The sequence below is a fragment of the Mustela nigripes genome, chromosome 18 (assembly GCF_022355385.1).
Source record: "Mustela nigripes isolate SB6536 chromosome 18, MUSNIG.SB6536, whole genome shotgun sequence".
In the NCBI taxonomy this organism is placed as follows: domain Eukaryota; kingdom Metazoa; phylum Chordata; class Mammalia; order Carnivora; family Mustelidae; genus Mustela; species Mustela nigripes.
In genome coordinates this window covers 15,184,227-15,212,144 of record NC_081574.1, presented here as the reverse complement: position 1 = coordinate 15,212,144, position 27,918 = coordinate 15,184,227, and the positions used below count along the sequence as shown (strand labels likewise).

Here is a 27,918-nt window from a genome sequence, read left to right as displayed (position 1 = left end):
AGACCCCCTGCAACGCTTCTTTTAAGCCACAACAACAAAAACCCTGTGCAGTATTGTAACCGCAGAGAGCAACATGAGTTCAAAGAAGGTAGGGAAATGTTTCTTGACTTGCTTCATCTCCTATGACCTTCCTGAATATGCCAAGGTTTTTCTGAGCCGTTTTAGATACAATAGCACACAGGATGATGTCTTCAGAAAAAGAAAGACTTCTGTAACCAGTTTCTCAGTAAATTGATAATATCATCCTATTTGAGTCGGTTTTCTTCTACATACTTAACCTATTATTGCTTCACCTCGAAGCTCACTAGAAACTTTCACATTCGCTGAAACAAAGGGTTTGGGAATCATATAATCAAAAAATTTTATATATCTAGCAACAGGCATTTGGAAATCCTCTAGCGCAAACTAATAGTTCAAACTACAGATGAGAAAGTTGACCTTTTAAAAGATTAAATGCCTCTTTCAAAATGACAAAGATACTGCAGTGGTTCCCCCCCCCCCCAATACTGAATCATCTCCCTTTTCTGCACTTCATTCTTATTAATGAAACAATTTATTGCCCCAAATCCTTTCACATAATAGCATAAATGCCGCTTTCCAATCACATTAAAGGTCTCTTGAGTTCTTTTCCTCACCACCAATCAGGAACCGTTACTGGAAGCTTGTCCCTGATTGGCTGGAGTCAGCTGTAACCCTAGAACACCAAGGAGTAAACAAAAAAAGCATAGCAACAACTGAGTTTGCTGTCTCACTACCCTCAGCCTGGGCCAACCTGGACTCCTTCATCCCCAATGAGGTGGCCTCTACATTTTATATGAAGGCTTTGATTGTCCATTCGACTCTGATCCATCTTATAACATGGCAATCCAATGCAGACGGGAAGATAAAACTGAACAACACAGCTAAAATAAAGTGTGTTCCCAGGTAAAACAGACAAATGCTTTAGTTTGAAATGAATGAGTATCCTGAGCTTCAGTAAGGAGGCAAAGTACCAGTGCACAAGAACTCTGCCTATGGGGGCGCCTGGGTGGCTCAGTGGGTTAAGCCTCTGCCTTCGGCTCAGGTCATGGTCTCAGCGTCCTGGGATCGAGCCCCGCATCGGGCTCTCTGCTCAGCGGGGAGCCTGCTTCCTCCTTTCTCTCTGCCTGCCTCTCTGCCTACTCGTGATCTCTCTCTCTCTCTCTCTGTCAAATAAATAAATAAAATCTTAAAAAAAAAAGAACTCTGCCTATGGGCAGGGTTCTCAGTTCCTGCGAGTGTGGCAGGTGTCGTGATGTCACAAGCCACTGCAGATGTGAACTCACAGCTAGTGAGGACTTGCCAATGGCCCTCCTCTTTCACCCCAAGCTGTGGAAATAGAATGGAGGATGCTTGTGCCTCTGCTAGCTATGGATGGCCCTGGTTTCCTCAGAAAGAATGTACACATCCCTGAGCTTGTAGTTTGCTGCCCCATCCCTAGGCAAATGTGGGGAGGATGCATTTTATGAGTGCCGACTGAGAGTGGAATCTTTTTGCATTTTTTTCTGGAGGAAGACATTTCTACCATCTTGTTTTTTGTTTGTTTTTTTTTTTATTCTTGTTTACAGAATACACATTGTGGAAACAGGATGAAGTTGACCAGTGAAAAGTTGCCCAAGAACCCTTTTTATACCTCTCTATCCCGGTATGGTGCTAAGAACCCAAAATTCTTCCAATGGAGGAAGGAAAAGACTGGTACATTCTGATAATATTCTCACTAAAAGTCAGTTTTGTACACCAGAGCAAAAAACACAAGAAATAGGAGCCTAAACTGCTGTGAAGGAACTGGTTAACTTTCTAATCCTTTCTAGATTTCCTGCAGGAATCTGAGAAATTGCTGCTCACCTGGTAACCAATCCTCAGTAGAGAAGTCTCATAATTAGATTCCAATCCTGATTTTACTCTTAAGACTTTAGGACACCCTTCTGCAAAAGAGAAGCCAGATGTCACTTCTGTTAAAGAAAACAATGCCACACTTTACTTCAACTCGGCATTGAAAGCTACCACTTTGTTTCCATAGATTTACAGATATTAAATTGGGAATGGCACTAGCTCATTTGGTTAGAGTAGATCTAATTAACGCTCAAATTAAGAATTTCACTCATCCACAGGGTAGCTTTGCCTAAAGATCTGCACACAGACTGCGGTGCTCAAGCTCCCATTAGTAAACCAGGTGGGCTTGGAAACCAATAAGCATTTTATTTTATGATTATACCAGGTGCAGTGTTAGGTGCTGTCATCATCTTTTTCCCTTGAGGTAATAAGGAGGCCAGTTTTATAAATGAGAACCAGGAAGGAAACTAGTATAAACAGTGCCAGATGAGTTCTATATAATTCATGACTTCAAGAGTGGAAATTCATATCATAGGGATAAAGATGGAATTCTTTACCTTTTTAAAACCAGATCGTTACAGCCATGAGAATTTGGTGGATAAGGCATTGCAGCTCTTGAAGGAAAGAATAAGAAGAGGGGATGCTATGGCATATTTTCTCCGAGGCCAACTATATTTTGAAGAGGTATTATTTCCTGCTTGTTTTTTTTTTTCTCATTTTTAAAAATGTCTTTAAATTCAGTTTAGTTAACATATAGCATATTATTAGTTTCAGGGGTACAATTTAGTGATTCATCAGTTGCATAGAAGACCCAGTGCTCATTACATCACTCACCCAGTTACTCCTTAATGTCCCTCACCCAGTTACTCCCTCCCCCCATCCCCTTTCCCTCCAGCAACCCTCGGTTTGTCCCATAGAGGTAAGAGTCTCTTATGGTTTATCTCCCTCTCTGGTTTTTTTTTCTATTTCATTTTTCCCAGTTTTCATTTCATATAATGCTGTTGTAGGATCCTCATTGCAAAATTTCCTGTAGAGTTCCTTTATGCAGAGGGAATTCTGGTAAATTCCATAGGTATGGTTATGGCTTTAAGTACAAGATTAAGGAGATATTTGACCTTCCTCCATAAAAGTCATTCTAATAAAAGTCATTTATAGGAGTCATTCCGGTATATAATGCATTCTCACATTAGAAATTAAAAATATCACTTTTATATTTTTGCCCCAAATAATATCATTTATAAATTCTTTTCATATGAATAACAACTAAAGACGCTGACTCTTACCGAGCACTTAGAGGCTTCATATGTTCCTCTCCAGAGGTAGGAGGGTAGCTGCCCTCTTTCTCCACATTACACTGAGGCATCCTGAGGCACAGATGTAGGCGAAACTGTGTAAAACATATAATATATATAACAGCAGTCCTTCATTGACCCCCACGGGGACATGTGGAAACGGACCAGCTGTCCCCAATCCCTTCACCACTCACTGACTATTTGGGCAGCTGTTAACCTCTATCCCACTTACCCCTAAATCTGATTGCCCCATCATTCCTTCTGACGACAAATATTTGTTGAGGGGTCATCATGCACCTGTCACCATGAGGCTAGCATAGGTTAAGAGAATGATCTCTCAGCTCGGGGCATCAGGTAGTATGATTCCTAGTACTTGTTAACTGTGCAGCCTTGGACACAAAGACTTTACCTCTTAGAGTCTCAGTTTCTTCGTCTGTAAAAGGTGGGTAATGTGTGTTTCCTAGAGCCACTGTAAGGATGTATTCATTGTAGAAGTATTACTAACAGGGCCTGGCACCTAATATGTGTTTTATAGGTGTTAACTATTATGATGCTCAGTTCAGACCATATCATGATGAGGGGACCAGAATAGTCCCCATTTCATGAAACTTAGTCTACTAGAGGAAGGAAATAAATGAATACATCATTACAAATAAGAAGGAGTACTATGAGAGCAGTTAACTGGGTAAGTTAAGAGATTAACTTAGGAGAGGGTGGAAAGACCTGTGTTTAAAACTAATTTGAAGAGGGTCCCCTGGGTGACTCTGCTGGTTAAGTGTCTGCTTTCAGCTCGGGTCATGATTCCGGATCCCAGGATCAAGCCTTGTATCGGGTTCCCTGCTCAGCAGGGGGTCTACTTCTCCCTCTCCCTCTCCTCCCCCCCTGCTGTTCCTGCTCTCGCTCGTTCATGCTCTCTCCAGTGAATAAATGATCTTAAAAAAAAAAAAGAGAGAGAAACTAATTTGAAAAAAATGAAATGAGCAGTGCAAACAGCCCAGTGCAAGTGCATCCCAGGCAAAGGGGAAAAAATGCAGTGTTTCAGAGATGAAGGCGTGCTCTGTGAGCTCTAGAAATTGAGACCAATGTGGTAACAAGCAAGGCAGAGAATGGCTTTAGATCAGCTTTGTTTAAATTGTAATAAGAAAACACTCAAGTGTCTTGAGTCCATGATGAACAGATTAGAAGGCAGGCATGAAACCAAGACCAGTTGAGGGGGAAATCATACTACTTCAAGCAAGAGAGGATGCTGGTCTTGACCAGAATGGTGCAGTGGAAGCTGGGTCCTGGATTTACTTTGGAGACACAAATAATAGCATCATGGACTGAAAAGTAGAGGAATGGGGAGGGTGACTATTGAGAAGATAGTCAAGAGTTCAGGTTTCATACACATGGTGTTTCGGATGTCCGTTGTCATCTATGTAGACAGGTTTCAAAGTAGAAACTTACACATTAAGAGTCTAGGTCTCCAAGGAGAAGTCTGGGTTGAAAATATATATTTAAGATTTTCCAGCATGTAGATGGTATTAAAAATCACGAAAACTAAAAGGACCTCCTTTCTCTTTCTTCCTATAGCATATTCTAACTTTTCCAGCTCCCTCACATCTCGGCCAATCATTAGCCAGAAAGGAGAATGAGTCTTAACAGCTAGGTTATTAACTCATTATTATGTGTTCTTTAAAATCAATATTTATTAGTATTTTGGTGCAGTTTTAATTGGTTTTGTCAATTTGTTGATTCATTATAGTTTATAAAAAAAAGGATTTCAGTGGCTGTTGTGCCTTCCAGAAGTTGCTTTTCTCTGGTCTGCTCTCCCTAAGTAATAACTTTCTAGTTTAGTAACAGACTTTCTTTCCATGATTACAAAGGATTCAGTCTTTAGTGCAAGATATTTTCCCTTGTGGAGTAAGATATCAGCCCCATTAGTCCCTCACACCATAGCTTCAGATCATAGCACTGTTGAGGAGCCTCAAAACATGCAGGTTTCCAAAGGAAGCCTGGGAGAAAGATAATTTTAGAGAATCACATTTGTTGTTTCATGTCTTCTCCCTAGCTGGAGAACTGCAACCCTGGAGGACATGAACCATCCAAGTAGTGGATAATTAATGATAGTGAATATCCTGATGTTCACATTTTCTCTGATGCTCTGGCCCCAGCTCTGAAGTTTCTCGTACTCCAGAAGTGGTGAGGGTATATGGTAGGATGGATTCAAGAGGGCTGCGCTATCACTTCAAGAGAAGTTTGGCATATCCGAAAATAAGAGTGAAAGCAAAAGAGAAATCTCACCCAGATTCTTCCTGGTCACCCTCAGTTGCCATACTCACATCTATTTAATTGATTTTATAGTGCACTGACTATTGTCGATGCCATACTTGCAAATTCCATAAATTTGTTGCCGTCTTTTGTTATATTTGGTGCTCCTAGCCAGATTTAAGTGGGAATTAAGTATTTGGGATTACTTTAAGGTAATAATGAAAGTAATTCAATATTTCCTGGGAGCTTTTAGGGATGGTATGAAGAAGCATTAGAACAGTTCGAAGAAATCAAGGAGAAAGACCATCAAGCAACTTACCAGCTAGGAGTGATGTATTATGATGGGCTGGGGACACCTACAGATGCTGTAAGTTACTGTTTTGTTTACGGTCTCTAAAGATCTCATAGTTAACGGATTATTTGATAGAATTAAAATTATATTTTAATAATATATTTCTATACTTATACTTTAATAATATCTATCCTTTTAGTATTTAAGGTATAGCAGTAGGCATTTTTACATTTATGTGAAACACAAAATTTCTTTTCACCCCCTCCTTGCTAATATTGACTGTCAATAACACTTTTGTTTTAAAATGTTTTCCTTTATTTTAAAAATTTATTCCATGGGGAAAGTTAGAAAATAAGCAAAATAGGATCACCAAATTCTACTGTCAAATATGACCCTGGTTATTATTTTAAAGTATATGCTTCCATGTATTACCCCATGCAAAAAATTATATATATATATTTGTGTGTGTACGTTTTTTTCAAGGTAGGGCCGTACTATATATGTTTTTTATATCCTTTTTCTCCTAACAATGTATTTTGAATATCCTTCTCCTTGTCAATAAATATGATCTATATTATTATTTAAATACCTGCATAATTGATGTGTATCAATATTTTAGACCTCATTTATTTATGCATGCTTGAAGATAAAAGAAAGAATAAACTGAGCTATGAGGTTTGGAGATCAGTTTTATAATTTTTTCTATTCCTTATGGGCTTTATTATTTATTTATTTATTTATTATGTCTCCTCTTACAAGGAAATTTCACATACTATCAAATAGAGATTGGGAATTTACTTTTAAATTTTTCAAAGATGCTCAAAAGTTCATTTCTCTGTGTTCATTAGCAAAACTGCTCTATCCATAATGGTCTATTAACAATTTGTGAAAAGTCACAGGCTTTCTAATCTTCACTTCACTGCTTATAAGCAGAATGGTCTTGGGGAGATTATTTCTGGACTCCAGTTTCCACATTTGTAAAATTAGGACAAATAAACCCAAGTTAGAGATACCTCTGTCATTTCCCCACACCCTTGGCCATCCTGGATAACTGATCACAGCCCCCTTAATAGTTGAATCCAGACATAGCGCAGGACTTTTATCAATACATAGCTTGAAGGTGACATTACCAATTCAATCCACTGGAGGTAGCACACAAAATAAAACCTGTCCATCTAACTCGCAGAGTTGTCAAGAGACTGAATAACTTCTAAAGGAAGGCATGTCTTCTTTCCTGACTTGGTGTTGTATAAAGTTAACAATGGGGACTACACTTTAATTCCTGAAATTCTTCATTTGTACTCTGTTGTAATCATAGCACATGAAATAAGTAAATGATGAAAAAAATGAATATTTCCATTAAATACAAGATATTTTATTTTAAACTATTTATAATTTAGCCTGTTAAAAACACAGTAACATGTCGAATGCAGGACTACATTGCCCTTACTGTGAATTGAACACAGTTGACCATACCCCTCTTGAAACATCTTCCTCTTGGTATCTAAGATTCTCTCCCATGCTTTTAAAAACTCTTACCATCATCTTCTACTGTTTGGGGGGTTCTTTGTTGTCGTTTTAAAGGTTTTATTTATTTATTTATTTGATAGAGCACAAGCAGGGGGAGTGGCAGGCAGCAGGAGGAGGAGAAGCAGACTCCCCACTGAACAGTGAGCCCAGTTCGGGGCTCAATCCCAGGACCCTGGAATCATGACCTGAGCTGAAGGCAGAGGCTTAACCAGCTGAGCCACCCAGGCGCCCCAATCTTCCATCAAACCTTGTATGTGTCTGGAATACAACTTTCCCTCTTCATCTCTTCATAGCCTCCCCTGTTTTTTGCTAGCTGCTTCTCTCCTAAGTGTGATGTCAGAACCTAGGTCCCTGGGCACCTGGGTGACCATGCTCTCTCTGCCTGCCTCTCTGCCTACTTGTGATCTCTCTGTCAAATAAATAAATAAAATCTTTGAGGGGGAAAAAAAAGAACAACAACCTAGGCCTCTGCTGCCCCCACTTACTCTCTCAGCTCATCCTGCCCCATGGCTAACACTCCCTAGACTTCACAAAGATGTCCAGATTGTTGTCTTCACACCAGAGCCTCCTGCTGAGATCCATACCACCAACTGCCTGTCTCTCCCTAGATAAGTAAGCATCTCTCAGGTCCTTTGAACTCACCTCTAGTTCACCTACAACCCCGATGCTTAAAACACACATAGATCCTACCACTTAAGACAGTGGCGTTTCTTTGTGCACTGGTACCGTTCATGGGGGTCATCATCATCAATGGAGTTGCCTTAAAAGACACAAAAGCAGCTTAAAAAATATCCGCCTCTGTTTTTCGCGCCGTGAGCACCTGCTCTACCATCCCCGAGGTGTGTACTCTTGTGACTTATCCAGCTCTAGTTTAGTTGGATTCATTGTATTCTTTACTCACTCCTTCATTCCACAAACATTTACAAGGCAGGAAGAGTCTGAGATGCTTGGGGAAGCAAAGGTCAGTACGAAGAGGAGCGCATAGTCTGAGGAAAACTACGAGTGCAGTTGTGAGTCCTGGACGGAGACAGGTGCGTGTGCTAGGCACAAGGCGGGACTTGTTTTCACAGAGCCGCTGACAGGTGCTGATGCTCAGGACACAAAAACAGCTCATAAGGTTGGGACTGGCATTCGGACGGAGGGAACAACATGAGGCTGAGTTGGTTAAACATCTCCCTTCAGCTCAGGGTCCATCCCGGGGTCCTGGGATCCAGCCCCAAATCGGGCTCCCTGCTCAACGGGGAGCCTGCTTCTCCCTCTGACCCTCCCCCGTCTCATGCGCTCAAATAAATAAATAAAATCTTTACCAAAAAAAAAAAAAGGGAGAGAGAGAGAGAGAGAGATCATCTGTCTCAAATTCTGCTGTGGTGAGTTTAATGGAAACTGAGCACTTAGAATTAGGCACATTAAGATGAATCTCACTGGACAGACTGACCAGCCTTTGCAGTGGAATGGTAAGGGACGCAGGCCAAGGGGGCTGGGGAGACTGCCGGGGAGAAGGCAGACAGAAGCACTGAGTTTTACCATAAAGCAGAACAGATGCATATGCAATAACGAAGGGATCATGGACTCGAGGGGGCATCCCCCCAGAACAGAGATGCCACAGTATATTTGTAAGTCGATACACGAGATCTAGTATAGAGGGAAAAAATGATGAGCTGGGTAAATTCACGGATTTGGTGTTTCTTTTGATTTTCTATTTTCTCAGTGCAGAAAGTGAAGCCATATGCTTGCTTCAGCAGTATGTGTACTAAAATTGGAAGGACAGAAAAAATTAGCATAGTCTCTGTGTACAAAGATGACATACAAAGTCTTGAACCACTCCATTTTTTTTTTTAATAAAAATATAAAAATTTTAAAAAGGTGAAGCCATGAACTGAGAATGAGGGAAAGGGCAGGGAGCAGTAGAAGTGCGAAGACAAAGGATAAAGTCTGAAATCGTATCTTCTCTACCAGGTAAGTGGGCCAGATAATTGATGAGACAAATTGATAGTACTGTTTGCCAGGGCGGAGAGCTCGCTCTGAAATGTGTGATCACGAGTTTAAAGAAGGACCATGCTCAGCTGCTTGAGTGCAGCTGAGTAGGCAGAGAAGGCCAAAGAAGGAAACAGGAACAAAGACATGAGTATGGCCACAGATACAGAATCAGCCGAAAATATGGGAATTAAGAACATGAAGAAGTGGAGGATCCAGAAGGTTAGCAGATTCAATGGGTTGGCATAGGGCAACTCCAAACAGAATGGCTCGAATGTGATTACATATGGAGGCCAGAGGAGCATAAAGATGGCCTCTGCAGGTCCCTCCTCACCTAGACTGACACTGTTAGCTTGATTATACTCTTAACCTGCAGTAAAGGGCCAAAGAGCCCATTCTTAATTTTTATCGCTTTCTTTTATTAATTTACCAAGTTGTTCTTGATACTCATTTGGTCCAGAGGCTGACTGAACTGTATATACTTGGCGCGGTAGATTTGAACCGTTTTCTTCAGGGAGCATTCACAGGTCGTTATTACCCGCACAGAGATAACGGATCACACACACTGCCGTATCTGAGGAAGCTACAAATGCAACCTGGAAATAGCACTGGGGGAAAACGGGTAAAGCAACCAAATTTTTGGCTGAGATAAAACTGTGGTGTGGACAAGTTTACCTATGTAGCCTTTCTCTTCCTGTTTCATAGAATCCGAAAAAGGTTTTTAAATACTTTCCATAGCATCAGGCAGTAAACACTGGAATGTAATTCAGTGCCAGACTGCAGGAGCTTATGAAATTCACTGTCTCTCGTCAGGCAGCAGCGCTGGTTTCCCAGAGACACCACTTTCCTAAGTCTTACCTCTAACCACTCCCCAGATTTAACTTTGTGTATTAAATGTAATCAGAATCAAATTCCTTATGAGATTTTTTTATGGCATGTGGCCAGCTGATTAAAGAATTCATATGAAGGAGCAAAAAGCCAAATATATGTCTGTGGTACTTAAAGCAATGTAGTTTTTGGGTTTTGTTCAGGAATAAGGCAAAGAGCAAAAGAGTCCAGAAACAGATGGACACAGATATAGAAGTATTTAGTACATCATAAAATTGCTATTTCAACTCAGTGAGAAATGGTGATGAAACAATTTGATTGCCTTTTGAACTTATTTTCTAGTCATATTTTTTCTGATAGTTGCTCTAGAGATTACAGTATGCACTTTTAGCACAAGTTACATGGAGTTTATATAGAATTACTTCAGGTAAATCAAGAGAACCTTGAATAAGTGTGCTTTCATTTACCCACCCACCCCCAATCTTTAGTGTTGTCATAGTATACTTCTTAAATTTACGTTATATTATAAATCCCCAAATATAAAAGTGTAGTTTTTGCTTTAGTCATATCTTTTTTTTTTTAAAGATTTTATTTATTTGTTTGACAGAGAGAGATCACAAGTAGGCAGAGAGGCAGGCAGAGAGAGAGAGAGGAGGAAGCAGGCTCCCCGCTGAGCAGAGCGCCCAACGCGGGACTCGATCCCAGGACTCTGAGATCATGACCTGAGCCGAAGGCAGTGGCTTAACCCACTGAGCCACCCAGGCGCCCACTTTAGTCATATCTTTTGAAGAAACTAGGAGGAAAACAATTAGGTACACATATGTATATGTATATATGTGTGTATCCTTTTATATTTGTTACATACTTACCACTTCTGGAACTCTTTATTCCTTCCTATCAACCTGTGTAGACATCTGGCACTATGTTCTTTTCCTTTCAACCTGAAGAATTTCCTCTGAAGGGCACTTCTTATAGTACAGTTTGCAGATAATGAATTATCTCTGATTTTGGTAATCTAAAAATGTTGTTAATTTGCCTTTTTTTTTTTTTTTTGCTAAATCAGGAAGACAGCTTTTATTTTTGTCTGCATAGCATTGTTCCTTTTGGAACCAGAAGACGTCTTTTCTTTTTTTTTTTTAAATTAAATTTATTTATTTTCAGCATAACAGTATTCATTATTTTATCTGCCTTGACTTTTTATGAATTTTTTTGCTGGTCGAAGTTTCTCTTTTCCACATTTTAAAAATGCTGTTCTTGGGGCACCTGGGTGGCTCAGAGGGTTAAAGGCTCTGTCTTCGGCTCATATCATGATCCTCAGGGTCCTGGGATCGAGCCCCACATTGGGCTCTCTGCTCAGCGGGGAGCCTGCTTCCTCTTCTCTCTCTGCCTGCCTCTCTGCCTACTTGTGATCTCTGTCAAATAAATAAATAAAACCTTAATAAATAAATAAATAAAAATAAAAATGCTGTTCTCAAATCTTCTGGCCTTCATTAATTCCCATGAGAAGTCACTCACTACTACTAGTTGCCCCTGCCGTTTTTATTGAGATGTAATTAACATATAACATTGTATTAATTTAAGGTGTGTGTGTGCATACAAATACATATACATCACATCTTCTTTATCCATTCATCTATCTGTGGACATGTAAGTTGCTTCCATATCTTGGTTTTTATAAATAATTCTGCAATAAATGCAGAGACATATATATATTTTCAAATTACTATTTTCATTATGTTTGGGTAAATACCCAATAGTGGAATTATTCAACCATACGGTATTTCTATTTTTATTTTTTTGAGGAACCTACATACTGTTTTCCACAATAGCTGCACCGGTTTGCATTCCCACCAACAGTGCATAAATGTTCCTTTTTCTCTATATCCTCACCAACACTTGTTATTTCTTGTCTTTTTTATTTTAGCCATTCTGACAGGTGTGAAGTGATAGCTCATTGTAGTTTTGATTTGCATTTTCCTGATGATGAGGGATGTTGGGTATCTTTCCATTTGTCTGCTGGCCATCTTTAGGTCTTCTTTGGCAAAATGGCTATTCAGGTCTTATGCCCATTTTTAATTGGGTTATTTGTGTGTATGACAGAGTTGGGTAAGTTCTTTATATATTTTGAATATTAACTGCTTATCAGCTATACCATTTGCAAATAACTTCTCCATTCAGTAGATTTTTGGCTTTTTTCTTTTGGTGTGGTTTCCTTCACTGTGCTACAAAAGCTTTTTATTTTGAAGTAGTCTCAGTAGTTCATTTTGGCTTTTGTTTCCCTAGCTTTATGAGACATTATCTAGAAAAATGTTCTAATGGCCAACGTCAGAGAAAATACTGCCTGTTTTCTAGGAGTTTTATGGTTTCAAGTCTCACATATGAGTCTTTGGGCCTTTTTATTTTTGTGTGTGGTGTTAGAAAGTGGTTCAATTTCATTCTTTTACATGTAACTATCCGCTTTTCCCAGCAGCATTTATTGAAGAGACTGTCTTTCTCTCATGGTGTATTCTTGCTTCATTTGTCAGATTAATTGACCATATAATTGTGGGTTTACTACTGGGCTCTACCTCCTGTCCATTGATCTCTGTGTCTATTTTTGTGCCAATACCATACTGTTTTGATTACTATAGCTTTGGTAGTATACCTTGAAATCTGGAATTAAGATATCTCCAGCTTTGTTGCTCTTTATCAAGACTACTTTGCCAATTCAGGGTCTTTTGTGGATCCATGCAAATTTTAGTACTTTTTGTTCTACTTTTGTGAAAAATGGTGTTGGTATTTTGATAGGGATTGCACTGAATCTGTAGACTGCTTTGGGTAAGACAGACATTTTAACAATGTTGTCTTCCAACCCAGTAGTGTGGAATATCTTTCCATTTTGTTTGTGTCATCTTCAATTTCTTTAATCAGTGTTTTATAGTTTTCACAGTATAGGTCTTCCACCTCTTTAGTTAAGTTTATTCCTATGTACTTTATTATCTTCTGTGCAACTGTAATTGGAAGTTTTGGAGTTTTTTTTAAGATTTTATTTTACAGTGAGCATGAGTGGGAGTGGAGGAGGGCAGAGGGAGAAGCAGATTCTCCACTGAGCAGGAAGCCTGACACAGGGCTCAATCCCAGGACCCCGAGATCATGACCTGAGCCGAAGGCAGAGGCTTAACTAACTGAGCCACCCAGGTGACCCATGTAAATGAGAGTTACTTAATTTCTTTTTCTGCTACTTTGTTATTAGAATGTAGACATACTACTAATTTCTGAGTATTAATTTTATATACTGAAACTTTGCTGATTTAATTTATGACTTCCAGTAGCTTTCTGTGGAGTTTTTAGGATTTTCTACATATAGTATCATTGTCATCTATAAACAGTGACAGTTTGCTTATTTAAAAAATGAATACTTCTTTTTCTTTTTTTTTTTTTTTATGTATTTATTTGACAGAGAAATCACAAGTAGATGGAGAGGCAGGCAGAGAGAGAGGAGGAAGCAGGCTCCCTGCCGAGCAGAGAGCCCCATGCGGGACTCGATCCCAGGACCCTGAGATCATGACCTGAGCCGAAGGCAGCGGCTTAACCCACTGAGCCACCCAGGCGCCCCAATACTTCTTTTTCTTATCTGATTGCTGAGGCTAGGACTTCCAGTATTATGTTGAATACAAGTGGTAAGACTGGACATCCTTGTCTTATTCCTGATATTAGAAGAAAAGTTCTGTTTTTCACCAGCGAGTAAGATGTTAGCTGTGGAGTTTTCATATATAGCCTTTATTGTGTTGAGGTAAGCTTCCTCTAAACCTACTTTGTTGAGAGTTTTTATCATGAATGGATGTTGAGTTCTACCAGATGTTTTTTCTGTGTCTCTTGAGATGATCATATGATTTTTATCCTTTGTTTTGCTGATGTGATGTTATCACACTGATTTGTGAATATTGAAACATCCTTGCATCCCTGGAATAAATCCCACTTGATTTAATGTATTGTTGGATTCAGTTTGCTAATATTTTGTTGAGGATTTTTCCATCTATGTTCATCAGGAATATTAGTCTGCAGTTTTTTTTATGGTGTCTTTGTCTGGTTTTGGTATCAGTTAATGCTAGCATCACAGAATGTACATGGAAAGTTTCCTTCCTCTTCTATTGTTTTGGAATAGTTTGAGGGGGATAGGTATTATCTCTTCTTTAAATGTTTGGTAGAATTTACCTGTGAAGCCATCTGTTCCTTGACTTTTTTGTTAGTGTTTTACTGATTAAATTTCATTACTAGTAATGTTCGGATTTTTAATTTCTTCTTGATTTAGTTTCAGAAGATTGGATGATTCTAGGAATTTATTCAAGGTTGTTCAATTTATTGGCATATGTTTATCTTTTCAAGGAACTAGCTCTTGGTTTCATTGACATTTTTCTTCAGTCTTGTATTTATTTCTGCTCTGATCTTTATCCTTCCTTCTACAAACCTTGGGCTTTGTTTTTCTTTTTCTAGTTCCTTTAGGTGTAAGGTTAGATTGAGCTTTTTTCTTGTTTCTTGAGGTAGGCCTGTATCACTACATAATTTCCTCTTAGAACTGTCTTTGCTGTGTCCCAATATTTGGGGATATTGTGTTTTCATTTGCATTTGTCTCCACATACTTTGTTGATTTCTTCTTTGCTTTATTGACCCATGGTTGTTTCGTATCGTGTGATTTAACCTCCATGTGTATTCCCCACCCTTTTTTCTTCTGATTTATTTCTAGTTTCATACTGTTGTAGTCAGAAAAGATGCACAGTGTGATTTCAGTCTTCTGAAATACTAATTATGTAGTTGTTCTTCTGTATTTAATGCGTCATTTTTATCTGGCTGCTTTCAAAATTTCTTTGGCTTTCAGCAGGTTGACTATGATGTATGCCTAGGAACGCTACTTTGTGTTTATCCAGCCTGGGGTTCACTGAACTTCATGGATCCCTTCTATTTGCAGTTTTTAAGAATAATCTCTCCAGTAGGGAAGGAAAAAGCGAAACAAGATGGGATCGGGAGGGAGACAAACCATAGGAGACTCTTAATCTCATGAAGCAAACTGAGGGTTGCTGTGGGGTGGGGAGGTAGGGAGAGGGTAGCTGGGTTATGGACATTGGGGCAGGTATGTGCTATGGTGAGTGCTATGAAATGTGTAAGACTGATGAATCACAGACCTGTACCCTTGGGACAAATAATACATTATAGTTTAATTTAAGGAAAAAAAAAAAAAGAATAATCTCTCAACTTGTGTGTCCTCTGGTAAACTTTCCAGTGTCTTTAAAAAGTTGGGGAGCTTTTTGGAACCTACTTTAAAAAGTCGGTTATTTTTTAATGTTTGCTCCAGATTTAGACATTGCGATCTGTGGAAGGATTTACACAATCACATCACTTGACTACCAGTAAGCTCCCTCTTACTATTAGGTTTTGGGGAAAAGGCAAATACCCATGTGACACATTCACAAAAATAAATCCTTATAAATTGGGACTCACTAGAAGGCAAACATCTTTATTTTCTATTATTGTGGTGTTCAGCCAGCAACAGAACTTGGAGAGAGCAGTGAAGGATGAAAGCTAGAATGTAGTGTATAAGCAATGTATTTGATGGTCAAACATTTTCTTTTTTGGAGTGATGTTTGAAAATTTGTGTCTGATGGATTTCTGGAGGGCGCAGTGTCTTCTTGTGCTCTTTGCGACTAAGCAGATATCATATGAAGATTAGCATATTGGATGTAAATTATCACTGAGCATACTTGGTGTGCTTAAAGAGAGAAAACAGTGTTTGGGGCTCACAAATGTACTCTAATTATAAATGTGGAAGAAGTTACAGATATTCCTGTACTTTGATAAATACTAAAAACTGTGCCCATGCAGAATAAGGGTGATAAGGTAGGAAGAAGGAGAGAAGAAAGGAAACCATATTGAAACATAATGCAACTCTGAAAGCTATAGAGTGAGGGAAATGCCTTCTATCCTGGAACTCTGGGAACGCCTACTCAGTAGACGGATCTCCCCTCCCTCCCTCCGTCCCTCTTTTCTTTCCAGCTCTGCAGACTAAAGCACAACCATCCTGTCTGGGCACAGAGTCATGAGAGCAAACATCATGTCAGAGGGTGAACACTTTACAGTATTATTGGGAGAAAGAATTTAGTTTGGATAAAACTAAAAACTAGGGTTTTTTTTGTTTGTTCTTTTCCTTTGTGGAAGGAAAAAGGAGTGGAATATATGAAGAAAATTGTTGATTCTCCATGTCCCAAAGCAAGGCACTTACAGTTTGCAGCTGCCTACAACCTTGGAAGAGCTTATTATGAAGGGAAAGGCATCAAACAATCAGATGAGGAAGCTGAAAGGTAGTTTTACCTGAAAACAAGTGTTTGTTTGTTTATTTATTTATTTATTTATTTATTTTTAAATCAAATGCTGACACAAAGAATAACTTGCCTTGCCTTTCTTTTTCAGACTGTGGCTTTTTGCTGCAGACAATGGAAATCCTAAAGCTAGTGTGAAGGCTCAAAGTATCCTAGGATTGTATTATTCAACAAAAGAGCCTAAAGACTTAGAAAAGGTAACACTGATCTATTTGTCTTTAATGCTAGCACCACATGTAGATTAATATTTTGCTATTTCTTTTTTTTAATATTTTATTAATTTATTTGACAGACACAGATCACAAGTAGGCAGAGAGGCAGGCAGAGAGAGAGAGGGAGGAGGAAGCAGGCTCCCCACCTAACAGAGAGCCCGACACGGGGCTCTATCCCAGAACCCTGGGACCATGACCCGAGCAGAAGGCAGAGGCTTTAACCCACTGAGCCACCCAGGCACCCCTGCTATTTCTTTTTTGAATGGAGGATGGTAAAGAATGAGTGTTTACTTTTAAAGATCTCTTATAATTCTTTAAAATGTAAAGTTCACATTTTAGTATCTCAAAGCTCATTTCATGCTTTACTCATCTCCACCTCTACCAAAGGAGTCCACAGATGTGTGAGAATTTTGCATGCTATTAAAAGCCACACACACAAAATATTATTATACCATGAAAGCTAAGAGAATCCTGAAATATAGCCCAAATCCTTTTACATGTGAATAAATTAATTTGTCCTAAGAAAGTTATGATGTTAATAAGTAAAATACAAAAAAAAAAAAACACCCCAAAACCAAAACCAAAACAAAAGCCTAGTAACAAATCAAATCAATTTAAGATTTTTACAGAAATACAATCTCTTTAATCATCAATCACTGAAACATTTTCAAAGAAATCCTATAGGGAGAAGGAAATGTAGAGCCAAGTCCTACTTGTAGGAGGCATTAAGGACAAACTTAAAAGAAACACATAGCAACCAAGACCCACTTTGGATAACTGAACAGCTACTTGGAAATAATTTTTTGAACTAATTTAAATTCACTGCAGTTGCACATTGAGCACATGTGCTCGTGGCCACACATGGCTTTTACCTTGGTTGCCTCTGATCTCAATAGGTGCCATCTCGGAGGTCCACCTGGACCTGACTGCCCTTCAGCATTGGCAGCTCTCCTCTCCCTGCAGGGCCTCATGGCAGGTGTCTCAAAGCCCAGCAGACACTTACCTCCTACTCCCTACCCTCCCAGTCCTTCCTCTGGAAAAATGAGAAATCGTGAATCCTGAAACAGCTGCAGTCTAGACTGTGGCCTAACCTACACGGTGGGTAGAAGACAGGTGGGCTCACCTTAGCACTCTCTTCCAGGTATGTGAAATTGGGACCAACCTGAAATATACTCAAGGTGCTAGAACTATTCCAGGAGATTAATTAATACTACTACCTTATAATGAGAGATTTTTTTTTTCTTTCCAGTATTCCCTTATAATTCTGCCTGGTGAATAATAAATAAATGAAGTTGTGTTTTTCCTTAGGCATTTTATTGGCACTCGGAAGCATGTGGCAATGGAAATCTGGAGTCCCAGGGTGCACTTGGATTAATGTATTTTTATGGACAAGGCATCCGCCAAGATACTGAAGCTGCCTTGCAGTGCTTAAGGGAAGCAGCAGAACGTGGAAATGTCTATGCTCAAGGGAATCTCGTGGAGTATTACTACAAAATGAAATTTTTTACCAAGTGTGTTTCATTTTCCAAAAGGTAAATAAGCTGGATGGACATATTTACAGTAAATGTTACAGAGCATTTACTAAATGTTCTGTGCCAGGTCTGTTCAATAGAACTTGCTGCAGTACTGGAAAGGATGGCTATTGAGCACTGGAAATGTGGTTAGTGCCACTGAGCGCTGAACATTTCACTGCATTTTAATTAATTCAAATAACTACGTGTAACTAGCAGCTACCTTATTGAATAGTATAATTCTATGCCATTGGTCTTCAGGATTTCAGCGCTATTTGCTCTATATGCCAACTGCATCATCCTCATCAACTTTAACTTTTGGGGGCATCAATCTCCTTTTTAATAAAGAAGAAAATGCTTTGATAGCATTATAAAAATAGTGTATATAAAGTACTTAACATAGTTTAGCATATAAGAAATGCTTATTAAATACGTTTATTTCTTCTAGACTCTTCAGCCACATGTTCTAGAACTGCACAGTTGCAAGATAGCTTGATAAGATTGTACAATGAGAGTAATGGTTAAAAAATGTCAACATTAACATCTTATAAAATATATGGAGATTTCTCTTCTTTGAGCCCATGTGCTTTCCTACATTTATTTGCTCATAACTTACAAAAAGTAATGTACCAGGAAAAACAAACCTGGATGTCTTCTAGAAAGGCTATAAGGCCATGATGATGTGTTTCCCTCCCAATAATGCCTGACTGAGCCACTCCCTGGGCCCCCCTCTGGCCTCGCCCAGGGTGGGGCAGCCATCTACAATGTAGGATGAAAGAGCTGGTTCCACCCTTCATCCCCCAATATCATGGCTTCCAGGCAGCAGGCCACTTACATAAGTGACTCTTAATCTCACAAAACAAACTGAGGGTTGCTGGGGGGAGGGGGGCTGGGAGAAGGGGGGTGGGGTTATGGACATTGGGGAGGGTATGTGCTTTGGTGAGTGCTGTGAAGTGTGTAAACCTGCCGATTCACAGACCTGTACCCCAGGGGATAAAAATATATGTTTATAAAAAAAATTAAAAATTAAAATTTTTAAAAAAAAAGTGCGATTCTCGAAGTCCCCAGTCTTCAAGTACCCATCTGGTTAACACCAACACTTTAAATAGTTCTTAAAATATTTCAGACTTTTCATTATTATCCACATTCCTATTCCCCATAATTTTACAGGTGACATTGAGTTGAGTAGCTCACATTCTCACACAACTCTCCATGCTTGTGTCCGAATGATAAAGGAGGACTTCTTTTTATTGCCCATTTTTACCAAAGACAGATGTGTTAGTTACTTAGTATGTTTTCTGATCCTATGGGACTTAGTGCAAATTTAAGGTTAATGTTTGAATAAATGACCCAAAGAAATAGAAAATGCCTTTTTCCCCATTGTTTGAATCTGCAAAGTGATATTGAGTTTAAAATATTAATATTACAAGAAAAAAAAAGAAACCTTTTGGTTATTAAGTCTGACAAGTATTATCACAGAGAAGCTGTGACATAACCACTCTGGTAGTTCCTCTTCCCCTGGTTTTATTTTATTCTATTTATTCTATTATATATAAATTATACATATGTATAATTTATATATGACATCTAAATGTATATGTTATATATAAATATTCTATTATATTTACCCTTCACCAATAACAAACAACTTAATCCTCAAACGGGGAAAAACTGGGAAATCACTTTGGGTGCAAGGAATATTGTATCTCTGAATATGTCATTTGTAAAAATGTAAAACTAAAGTGATGTCTTTTTATAATTTCATAATTAAACATCACAACAGGATTGCTGACTATGATGAGGTTCACGACATACCCATGATAGCCCAGGTCACGGACTGTCTCCCAGAATTCATCATCAGAGGCATGGCCATGGCATCTTTCTACCATGCCCGATGCCTTCAGCTTGGCTTGGGTATCACAAAGGATGAAGCAACAGCTAAACACTACTATTCTAAAGTAAGTAAACCTGAGAATCTATATGAATGAACCCAAACAGATATTTCCAAACTGGTAGTTAAGCCTTGAACATACTTATGGATTAGTATTTTTTTTTCCTACTTAACCATTGTGCAGATAACCTGTCTAGGAGAGGTTGTCAGACACATGAATTGTTTGCAGATAATTCAACAGATTCTTATTAGCATAATTGAACTAGATGATGGAAGTCCCATTTTGATGCATATTATTCCCTCTCACTCTGCTACTCTACAGCCTAAGGCCCAGCACCGAGAGAGACCTTAAAGCTAGAATATTCATGCCTTCTTCCACGTTGAAGTGTGAATCTACTCTCATTTTAGTACCTTAAAGATATGTAGTTTTTAAAAATGTTATGTATGACATCTACCACACTTAGGAGGAATATTCATGAGTCTGAGGTAATCAGTTGAAGTGAGACTTTTCCTGTTTGATTTCATGTGATGTAGATTCCAAACGGATTTCACCTCTAAAATCAAGCAACTTAAAAAGTGGGAATGAGGTGGGAAAAGGGGGACTCATTATGAATAGTAACTACAAGAAAATTAAAAAAAAAATAAATATAATAAAAACTGCATGCCTTAGGTCCATGACATCCATCAAGTCCAAACTAGAATTATGTCTTCTTAAAATTTATAAAGCAATTCGTGGGGGTACACAAGCTGTTTACCTGGAGCAGGGGAACAAAAATCCTTTGCCTGAATCTGACCATAGGATCGTAGTGGTTCTCAAACTTGTCTACATTAAAATTACCTGGGTGGGGGGCGGCTTTGCGGCTCAGTGGGTTAAACATCTGCCTTTGCCTCAGATCATGATCCTGGGGTCCTGGGATCACCCTGGCTCCCTGCTTAACAGGGAATCTCCTCTCTCTCCCTCTGCCTCCTATGCCATGATGGTGCTCTTTCTCACTCTCTCTCTCAAAAAAAGTAAAATCTTTTTAAAAATAAAAAAATAATAATAAAAATAAAATAAATAATAAAATAAAATCACCTGGGGATCTCTTAAAAATTCCAAAGCCCAGGTTATTTCAGAACAATTAAGTCATGAGCCTTCCAGGGGACTCCAATGTGCAGGCAACTTTGGAAACCCTAAATTGTTTCAAATTAAAATTTCCAAAGTATTAAGGCCATATTGACACATAAACATAGGAACACAGTACACAAACTGTGTTTGAGAGATTTACCACTACACCATTCTACCAGTAAGAAAAACTGTTGTCTTTAAATTTTTAAAAAATCTAAATGCTCTGTATTATACCAATTTCCAAACCAAGTCAATTTCAGATTCTGTGGTATCCATCATGTCCTTTCTAAATAAATATAAGCAGAGAAAATTCTGGGTCAAAAATATGCTGATATGTGGTATATATTAATCCCAAATAAAACAGCAAAACAAGCAGACTGCAATCTTAAAACTATTTTGCACATGGTGGGAGATAATACCCCCATTACTCAATTTTGGGCATTGTATTTTACAGAAGATGATTTTTAAAAATGAAGAAAATTCAAAAGTAGCATGCCAGTGAAGGGTCTGGAATCCTGTCATATGAGGCAAATGCCAACTACTTTGCCTCTCTGGGTCACCACAAAACCAGTTTCATATATTCTCCTAGGACCCCTTCATTGATTCTAAAGTACACAGAGGGACATTTTAGCTTAGTATAAAGAAAAACCTAATACAACTGCTTGTGAAATAAAAACAAAAGTCTTCCCTATAAGATGGTGACTTAGCAACCAAGCAAACCAACTGTCATGGGTCCTGAAGGAAAAAGGAGTCAGGTGTGAATGAGATAACCTCCGATGTCTCTTCCAAATTCTTGACTTTCTGTGCAGTTACATGCACTATTACTTCTCGCTATTTACTTTATCATAATAAAATGTTATTTTAAAATAAAATTATCATAGAGTTGCTGCTATTCATATAATAAGATAATAGCAAGTTTGAGGCCAAATGCTAATGCTTTCCATGTTACTTATTTTAATAATTCATAACCTAGAACACTATCATCAGTGTGTAAATTCCCTTGATTGTTTCACACTCATAAAATTTTCTCTTTCAAGTGACAGTAACAATAACATGGTTATTTTCAGTAAGATCTTTTTTTTTGCATAGACTAATTTGAATTTCTTTTATCAAGAAATCAAAATAGAAATGTGTCATAACTAAGAAATTCCCTTGAAATTCACTGTAGTTCTTAAAAACAAACCTAAAACTTTAAGTTTTAGTAAGACCTTAACAATTCAAAATGTATCTAAATTACGGACTTTTTATCTTTGACTTTCAGGCTTGTCGTCTCAATCCTGCATTGGCAGATGAACTTCACTGTTTACTTATTCGTCAAAGAATTTAGACCATAATGGATTTCAACAAAGATCGTCAACCCTAACACTGTAGAATGTGTGTATTTTTACAGGAGCAACGTTTGGTTATCTTCTGCACCCCAAGTTACATTATTCTGGGTATTTTACTAAAGAAATGTTACCTTCATTCTTAAATCTCTAATTTTGCAACTTGAAACCCAGCTATAGGATCAAATTGCAAAAAAAGTCCTTAGAGATCCAGCTCTTAGTTTACAGACTGGCCAAGATAACATCAAATATGGAAAACCATTCCATAAACAAATACCTCTTTCTTTTCTTTCAATAGAGTGTCTAAAAGACTTAGTGTAGTCTTCTTAGCTATAATTCCTTCAGATATATGCTGCAAACATAAAAAACACCATTTGCAAGTTTAATTCATTAAATTTCTTTGACCCTTATTTAGTTTTCTGGATTTTGGACAGATTATTGATTTTAATTTGCTGTCATTTAAAATTTTTAAGATGCACTAAACTAATATGAAATAAAGAAATTTAAAGAAATTTTCAAATTATGTTTTTAAATAAATTTGTGTAGCATTTATACTTCTTTTTTTTTTTTTTTTTAAGATTTTATTTATTTATTTGACAGAGAGAAATCACAAGTAGATGGAGAGGCAGGCAGAGAGAGAGGAAAGCAGGATCTCTGCTCAGCAGAGAGCCCGATGCGGGACTCAATCCCAGGACTCTGAAATCATGACCTGAGCCGAAGGCAGCGGCTTAACCCACTGAGCCACCCAGGCGCCCCAGCATTTATACTTCTGAAGAAATTAAAACTAAGACTGCACTAAGTCTTTTGGGACATCTTTTATTCTTAAAAGATATTCTTATAAATAATTGGTTAATTTATTAAAAACTTGAAAAAAAAGTAAGTTTTAGAATCTTGCCTCTCCATATCTCCCCTTAAAGATCTTAAGGAGTAAAACCACTGCTATATTCCTGATAAGATAACCAGTTAAGCTAGATGTTTCTTTGTGCTTAGACTCATTTTCTAGGTTTAAAAAAACTTAGATGCATTTCAAAGCAAGATAAAATATGAAAAAAAACTCAAGTCATCTATCAATATAAGAACAGTAAATATGCTAAAAATTTAAATTAGCAAGAGGCTTTCCTTACATTAATGAGATCTGTGAAGACAAAAGTTAATCATTTAAATAGTACCATCCAGATGGAGAAGATGGTGTAGCAGTGTACATCTGTGAAACAAACACATTGGAAACAGTGTCTTCTAGATACCTTCACAACACCTTCTCTGAAAACACACCATACCAATGTGTCTTTATTTTATAAATCACAATCATCCTTCCCAAAAGAGGATCTAAACAAGGTCTCATCTTAGTATAATTAATACGCAGGTACCAGTCACTAAAGAAGTTCTGTATGGCAGAAATTGCTCGTTCTTGTTTTGTACTCTGGTTTTTCTATATTACTTGAACTTCATTTTGTCTCTATATAAAGAAAAGCACTTTCCATAGACTTAGGTCTGTGTGATACCCTCAAAAGATCACATACTTCTCCCTTAAATCTCTTAAGACAGAGAAAATTAAACCATCCCTGAAATCTAATCCTTTTCTTTAAAAATCTCTACTCAAGAGTCTCTATTTCCCCCCACTAATGTTTCAATAGCTCAAGTCCATAACAAGATTTCATAATACCTAGCTTAAATCTCTTTCTACAATATAAGCCCACTTACTTCACTCTTGTTCTTAATACCATCCATATATAATATTCCTTCAGCCATTTGACAATCTAAACTCCCAACCAGTATTCTTTTCTCCACACTGAATCCAGTCCCTTAAGCTTTTAAGAATCCTAAAATAGGAATGTAATACGGCGGTGCTTGTTGGCTTTAACTGAACACTTAATAGATATGCTTTCTTTTCTTCATCCCAAAGTCAAGACTGATTTGTAACTGCTATTAAAATATAGGTCTGAGAAATTCCCAATGTAGGAATTTGACAGGTGTCATATGGGGTGAAACATTACACTTAACTATCTTCAGTGAATCCAACATAAAATTTAAAGTTTCAGTTTACTGTAGTTACCATTAAGCTGGTACTTGTAGCATGAGGGAGCCCTTGTAAACTACCACTGCTGCAGACCGAGGTATACACCATGACTGGTCAGTGGGTCAGTTTCTTTAACTCAAGTGAATTGAAGTGAGCTGAGTGAGTTCCAGATCCTTAACCTTAAAAAAAACAAAAAGAAAGAAGCCAAAAAACTCTTACGATTTCTCATAGCTCCTATTTCTTATACTTCCCCAAAATGTTAAAATTTATCTTAAAAAAGACTGAGGACTCAAAATCGTGATTTTTCTCACGTTCAGTATACACTTTAACAGCTATGGTTTCATTATGCATAAGGTGGACATTAGACTGTGTTAGGATGAGTTCCTGTGGTTCTGTGTTCTCAGGTTGCTTCTCTTATCTGAGTGAAGGATATCTCTTATTCATCCTGAAGCGTCAAATATCCTCCTGGCTTGAAAAAAAACGATCAAAGAGCTGTGACTATCTTTATCCCAAAGATGAAATTTGGTTTACTAATTTTTAATTGTTCACTTTTCATTCTTACACTCGATATTGAGGACTTGGCAGGTAGGATCTAGCAATGCCATAATCAATACCACTTTAGTATATATACAGTACTTTCTTTCATGGATTTCAGACTGAATTTTTGCCAACTAGTTGTATTGTTTTCAATATTCCTGGGCTAGGGGGAAGGACAGTTATAGAAGGGAATGTGTTTTATTAATATTGCATAATAGATGGTAAAAAGTGATTGACATGTTCATGGCCCCACTATTAACAGTCACACAAAGTGACACCTACACCCTGGATCTCACACAAGGCTCCGAAGAGTCCACAAGACTTGATGATGAAATCAAGTCCTTCAGGTCCCTGAAGTAACTTCCCATCCGCGTCTCCCTGTCTCATCGCTGCACACCCTTCAAAGTCAGCTCCTATCCCACTTCCCAACAGATCACTTCACACATGAATTCGGCTCTTCACATTCACACTAAAAACTGTATTTTTCACATATTCATTCTGTGTTTGGAGAAAGGCAGCCAACTTTGTACTTCCTTGCGGAAGTATTTATGTGCACAGTGCTTTTTACCCCCTCCCAAAAAAGGTATCTGATAAATATTTGAACTGCCTGAAGTGTTTCAACCTCGTTTTTTGAGATGTATGTACCTTACACATCACAGAGCTCAGTGATCCATTTTTGTATTTTATTGCTTCAAATGCTTCAAACTATGGGAAATCTTTGGTAAAAATAAAGACAATAAAATTTTCACAATAACTTTCCACAAAGCATTGCACAACAATGTTCTTTAGTACACATGAAATAATACAGGAATGTTCAGAGTCCTCAGTGAGGAAAGTAGCTGTACAATAGTCATAGTTCTTCATTTTAAAACAAAACTGTTTTCATAAATATTTAAAATATTTCCTAGGTTCTTATCACATATTAACGTTTTTATTTCAATCAGTGTGTTGAACTTTATCTTATTATTAAAATAAAAACAATAGTTATAGAAGTGTGTTTTTCTGTTGCCTATGACGGCATTAAGTATCCTCCCCAACAAATTCTGCTTACTTCACACAAAACTAGAGGGAGGTAACTAACATAAAAATCATTATGGTTCTCAACCAAGCCCTCTGTGGAAAAGAGGAAAATATTTCATGTCTATTGTTACACAGACATTTCTCTGGTGGTTTATTTGTGCAGTCTCAAACTTGACCAGCTTTTAGTTGATCTAAATGACTTCTCAGCTCAGGACACAACTCAATTAGCAGCAGTTCCATCAGCACCTGAACCAAGAAAGAAGAAAAAAAAGTGGGAAAATATGGAGTTTTTTTTCTCTAAGGGTTTACTCATAATTTTTATGTCTTAAGAGAAAGTCTCATTTTAGGTCTGAGATGCTTCTCCATGAACAAGTTATTCTCCAATAAATGGGACTAATATAATCTAAACTCCATTTAGTATCAGACTGATTCATTTCATGGTCTCTTTGCCATTATCACACCATCAACAATAGTTAATATTGATAATTATAATCAGACGGATGACTGGGAAATAGTTTGCTTTCCCGAAATAAAGTTAAACAGCCATGCAAAAATGTCACATGCATCTCTCCCGTGACAGGATGGGAAAGCTGCACACACCGGAGGCACTCTTTTTCTTTTTCCAAACTGAACAACTGAACAGTCAGACAAACAAAAATGAAGCTGAGTAGATAATGGGTTCAGAGTTACAAGTAAGAGGAATGATTAAGTACACAAGGGGTTAAAATGAACTCCCATTGTGAACGGAAATGTCAGATTGAATTAATAGCTGGTCCTCTGGTTGGCTTTAAATTACTCACATATAACAGATGCTTATTGGCTCTTGTTTCTTGCAGTGCATTGAATATTTTTATTATACCATGCCGGGCATTTTGCTGTCCAACAAGGCTCTGAAGCGTATCTGAAAGATTAAGTTTACATTCTGTGCTGTTACCAATAAAGTACACAGTCTATGCATATCCAGTGAGGGAAACAGTACATGATGTATATGGAACAAATAAAGGCACTGGGGCATGAGGAACATGAATGATCAGTTCTTTCAAACGTTTAAAGAAAAAAATAGCTTTATTTAGAATTTTCAACAGAAGGCATTTATACAAACTACAATTTTAATATATTGCTACCCAATTAAAAAATTAATCTCTCTGAACAGTGTACTTTAGCAGGATTTTTAAAGCACAACATTTATTATCTGTCCTAAAACATTTTTCTAAGTAAAAGAAAGCATTATAACCACTACTGTTCTTAAGATTCTCAGTATAATTTCTTAGCAAAGGACATGTTTTAAAAGAAAAAAAAAAAGAAAAGAAAAATAAAGAAAAAAAAATTTATCTTGTAAATAAGGTTTCCTGGAAAACGCCTTACTAGGGTTAACATTCGCCCTTTATCCCTGTATTTTTCAGGATCAGAAGCCAGGTCTCACCTGGGATGTTTTCAAGCAACTTCTGCTGTGCCCTCTGCTTTGTGGCCTGACTGTGTTCTTCACTTCTGATTGTGGTCGGTGGTGCCAATTTCCCATTTGGCCAAAAAGCATCCCGGAAAACATTGATGTAGTAAACCAACATTTGCTCACTGAAAATCCAGTTCACTGTGTCCCGGATTTGTCTTTTAAGAGAAAAATATTTCTTGGATGAGGTTTTTAAAAGTTGTATACTCTATTCTCAAAAGGCATTTATCAATGGGTAGGTGAAAATACAGCCTGATCTAAATGTTTGATGAATAAACTAGGAATTGGATTTTTAAACTCTGGCTCTGAAAGGTATTCTTCATTTTGGCGGTACTGGATGACTGTTTATTCCTGGAGCTCACTTTTCTGTTGGTACCGACCTCTCCAAATGTCTGCCATGTAGTACCCTGCAGTCGGTAAGGACAAGAACCCAGAGGAGACCGACTGGTTTGAAACCTGCAGCTACTTTAACTGTGCACAGTA

At 37.8% G+C, this 27,918-nt stretch overlaps 2 protein-coding genes and 1 non-coding gene across 6 annotated transcripts in view; 2 read left to right on the top strand and 1 right to left on the bottom strand.

Annotated features, from left to right (window-relative positions):
- Positions 1-27,481, top strand: LRP2BP (LRP2 binding protein). 3 transcript variants are annotated; one of them, XM_059384318.1, is made up of 11 exons: positions 1-88; positions 762-924; positions 1,587-1,713; positions 2,423-2,535; positions 5,647-5,760; positions 16,207-16,349; positions 16,459-16,564; positions 17,888-18,111; positions 19,874-20,048; positions 22,351-22,463; positions 27,392-27,481. In XM_059384318.1, the coding sequence occupies exons 3-10, from the start codon at positions 1,608-1,610 to the stop codon at positions 22,414-22,416; spliced, it is 1,047 nt and encodes a 348-aa protein (XP_059240301.1). In that variant the 5' UTR covers positions 1-88; positions 762-924; positions 1,587-1,607; the 3' UTR covers positions 22,417-22,463; positions 27,392-27,481. The 3 variants fall into 3 exon arrangements, with proteins under 3 accessions (XP_059240301.1, XP_059240302.1, XP_059240299.1); XM_059384316.1 differs by lacking the exon at positions 762-924 and having other exon boundaries at positions 7-88; XM_059384319.1 differs by lacking the exons at positions 762-924; positions 1,587-1,713; positions 2,423-2,535.
- On the top strand, positions 8,942-9,048 carry LOC132006646 (U6 spliceosomal RNA). The gene has a single exon (XR_009401172.1). It is a non-coding gene; the product is annotated as a U6 spliceosomal RNA (small nuclear RNA).
- The window catches only part of SNX25 (sorting nexin 25), a 128,807-nt gene continuing 126,519 nt past the window's right edge, over positions 25,631-27,918 (bottom strand). For both annotated transcript variants that reach the window (XM_059384313.1, XM_059384312.1), the window contains exons 17-19: positions 27,412-27,593; positions 26,789-26,889; positions 25,631-26,234 (exon numbers count right to left, since the gene is read on the bottom strand). In XM_059384313.1, the coding sequence (XP_059240296.1) occupies positions 26,154-26,234; positions 26,789-26,889; positions 27,412-27,593 (364 nt within the window). In that variant the 3' untranslated portion in view covers positions 25,631-26,153. The remainder of the gene's footprint in view (positions 26,235-26,788; positions 26,890-27,411; positions 27,594-27,918) is intronic.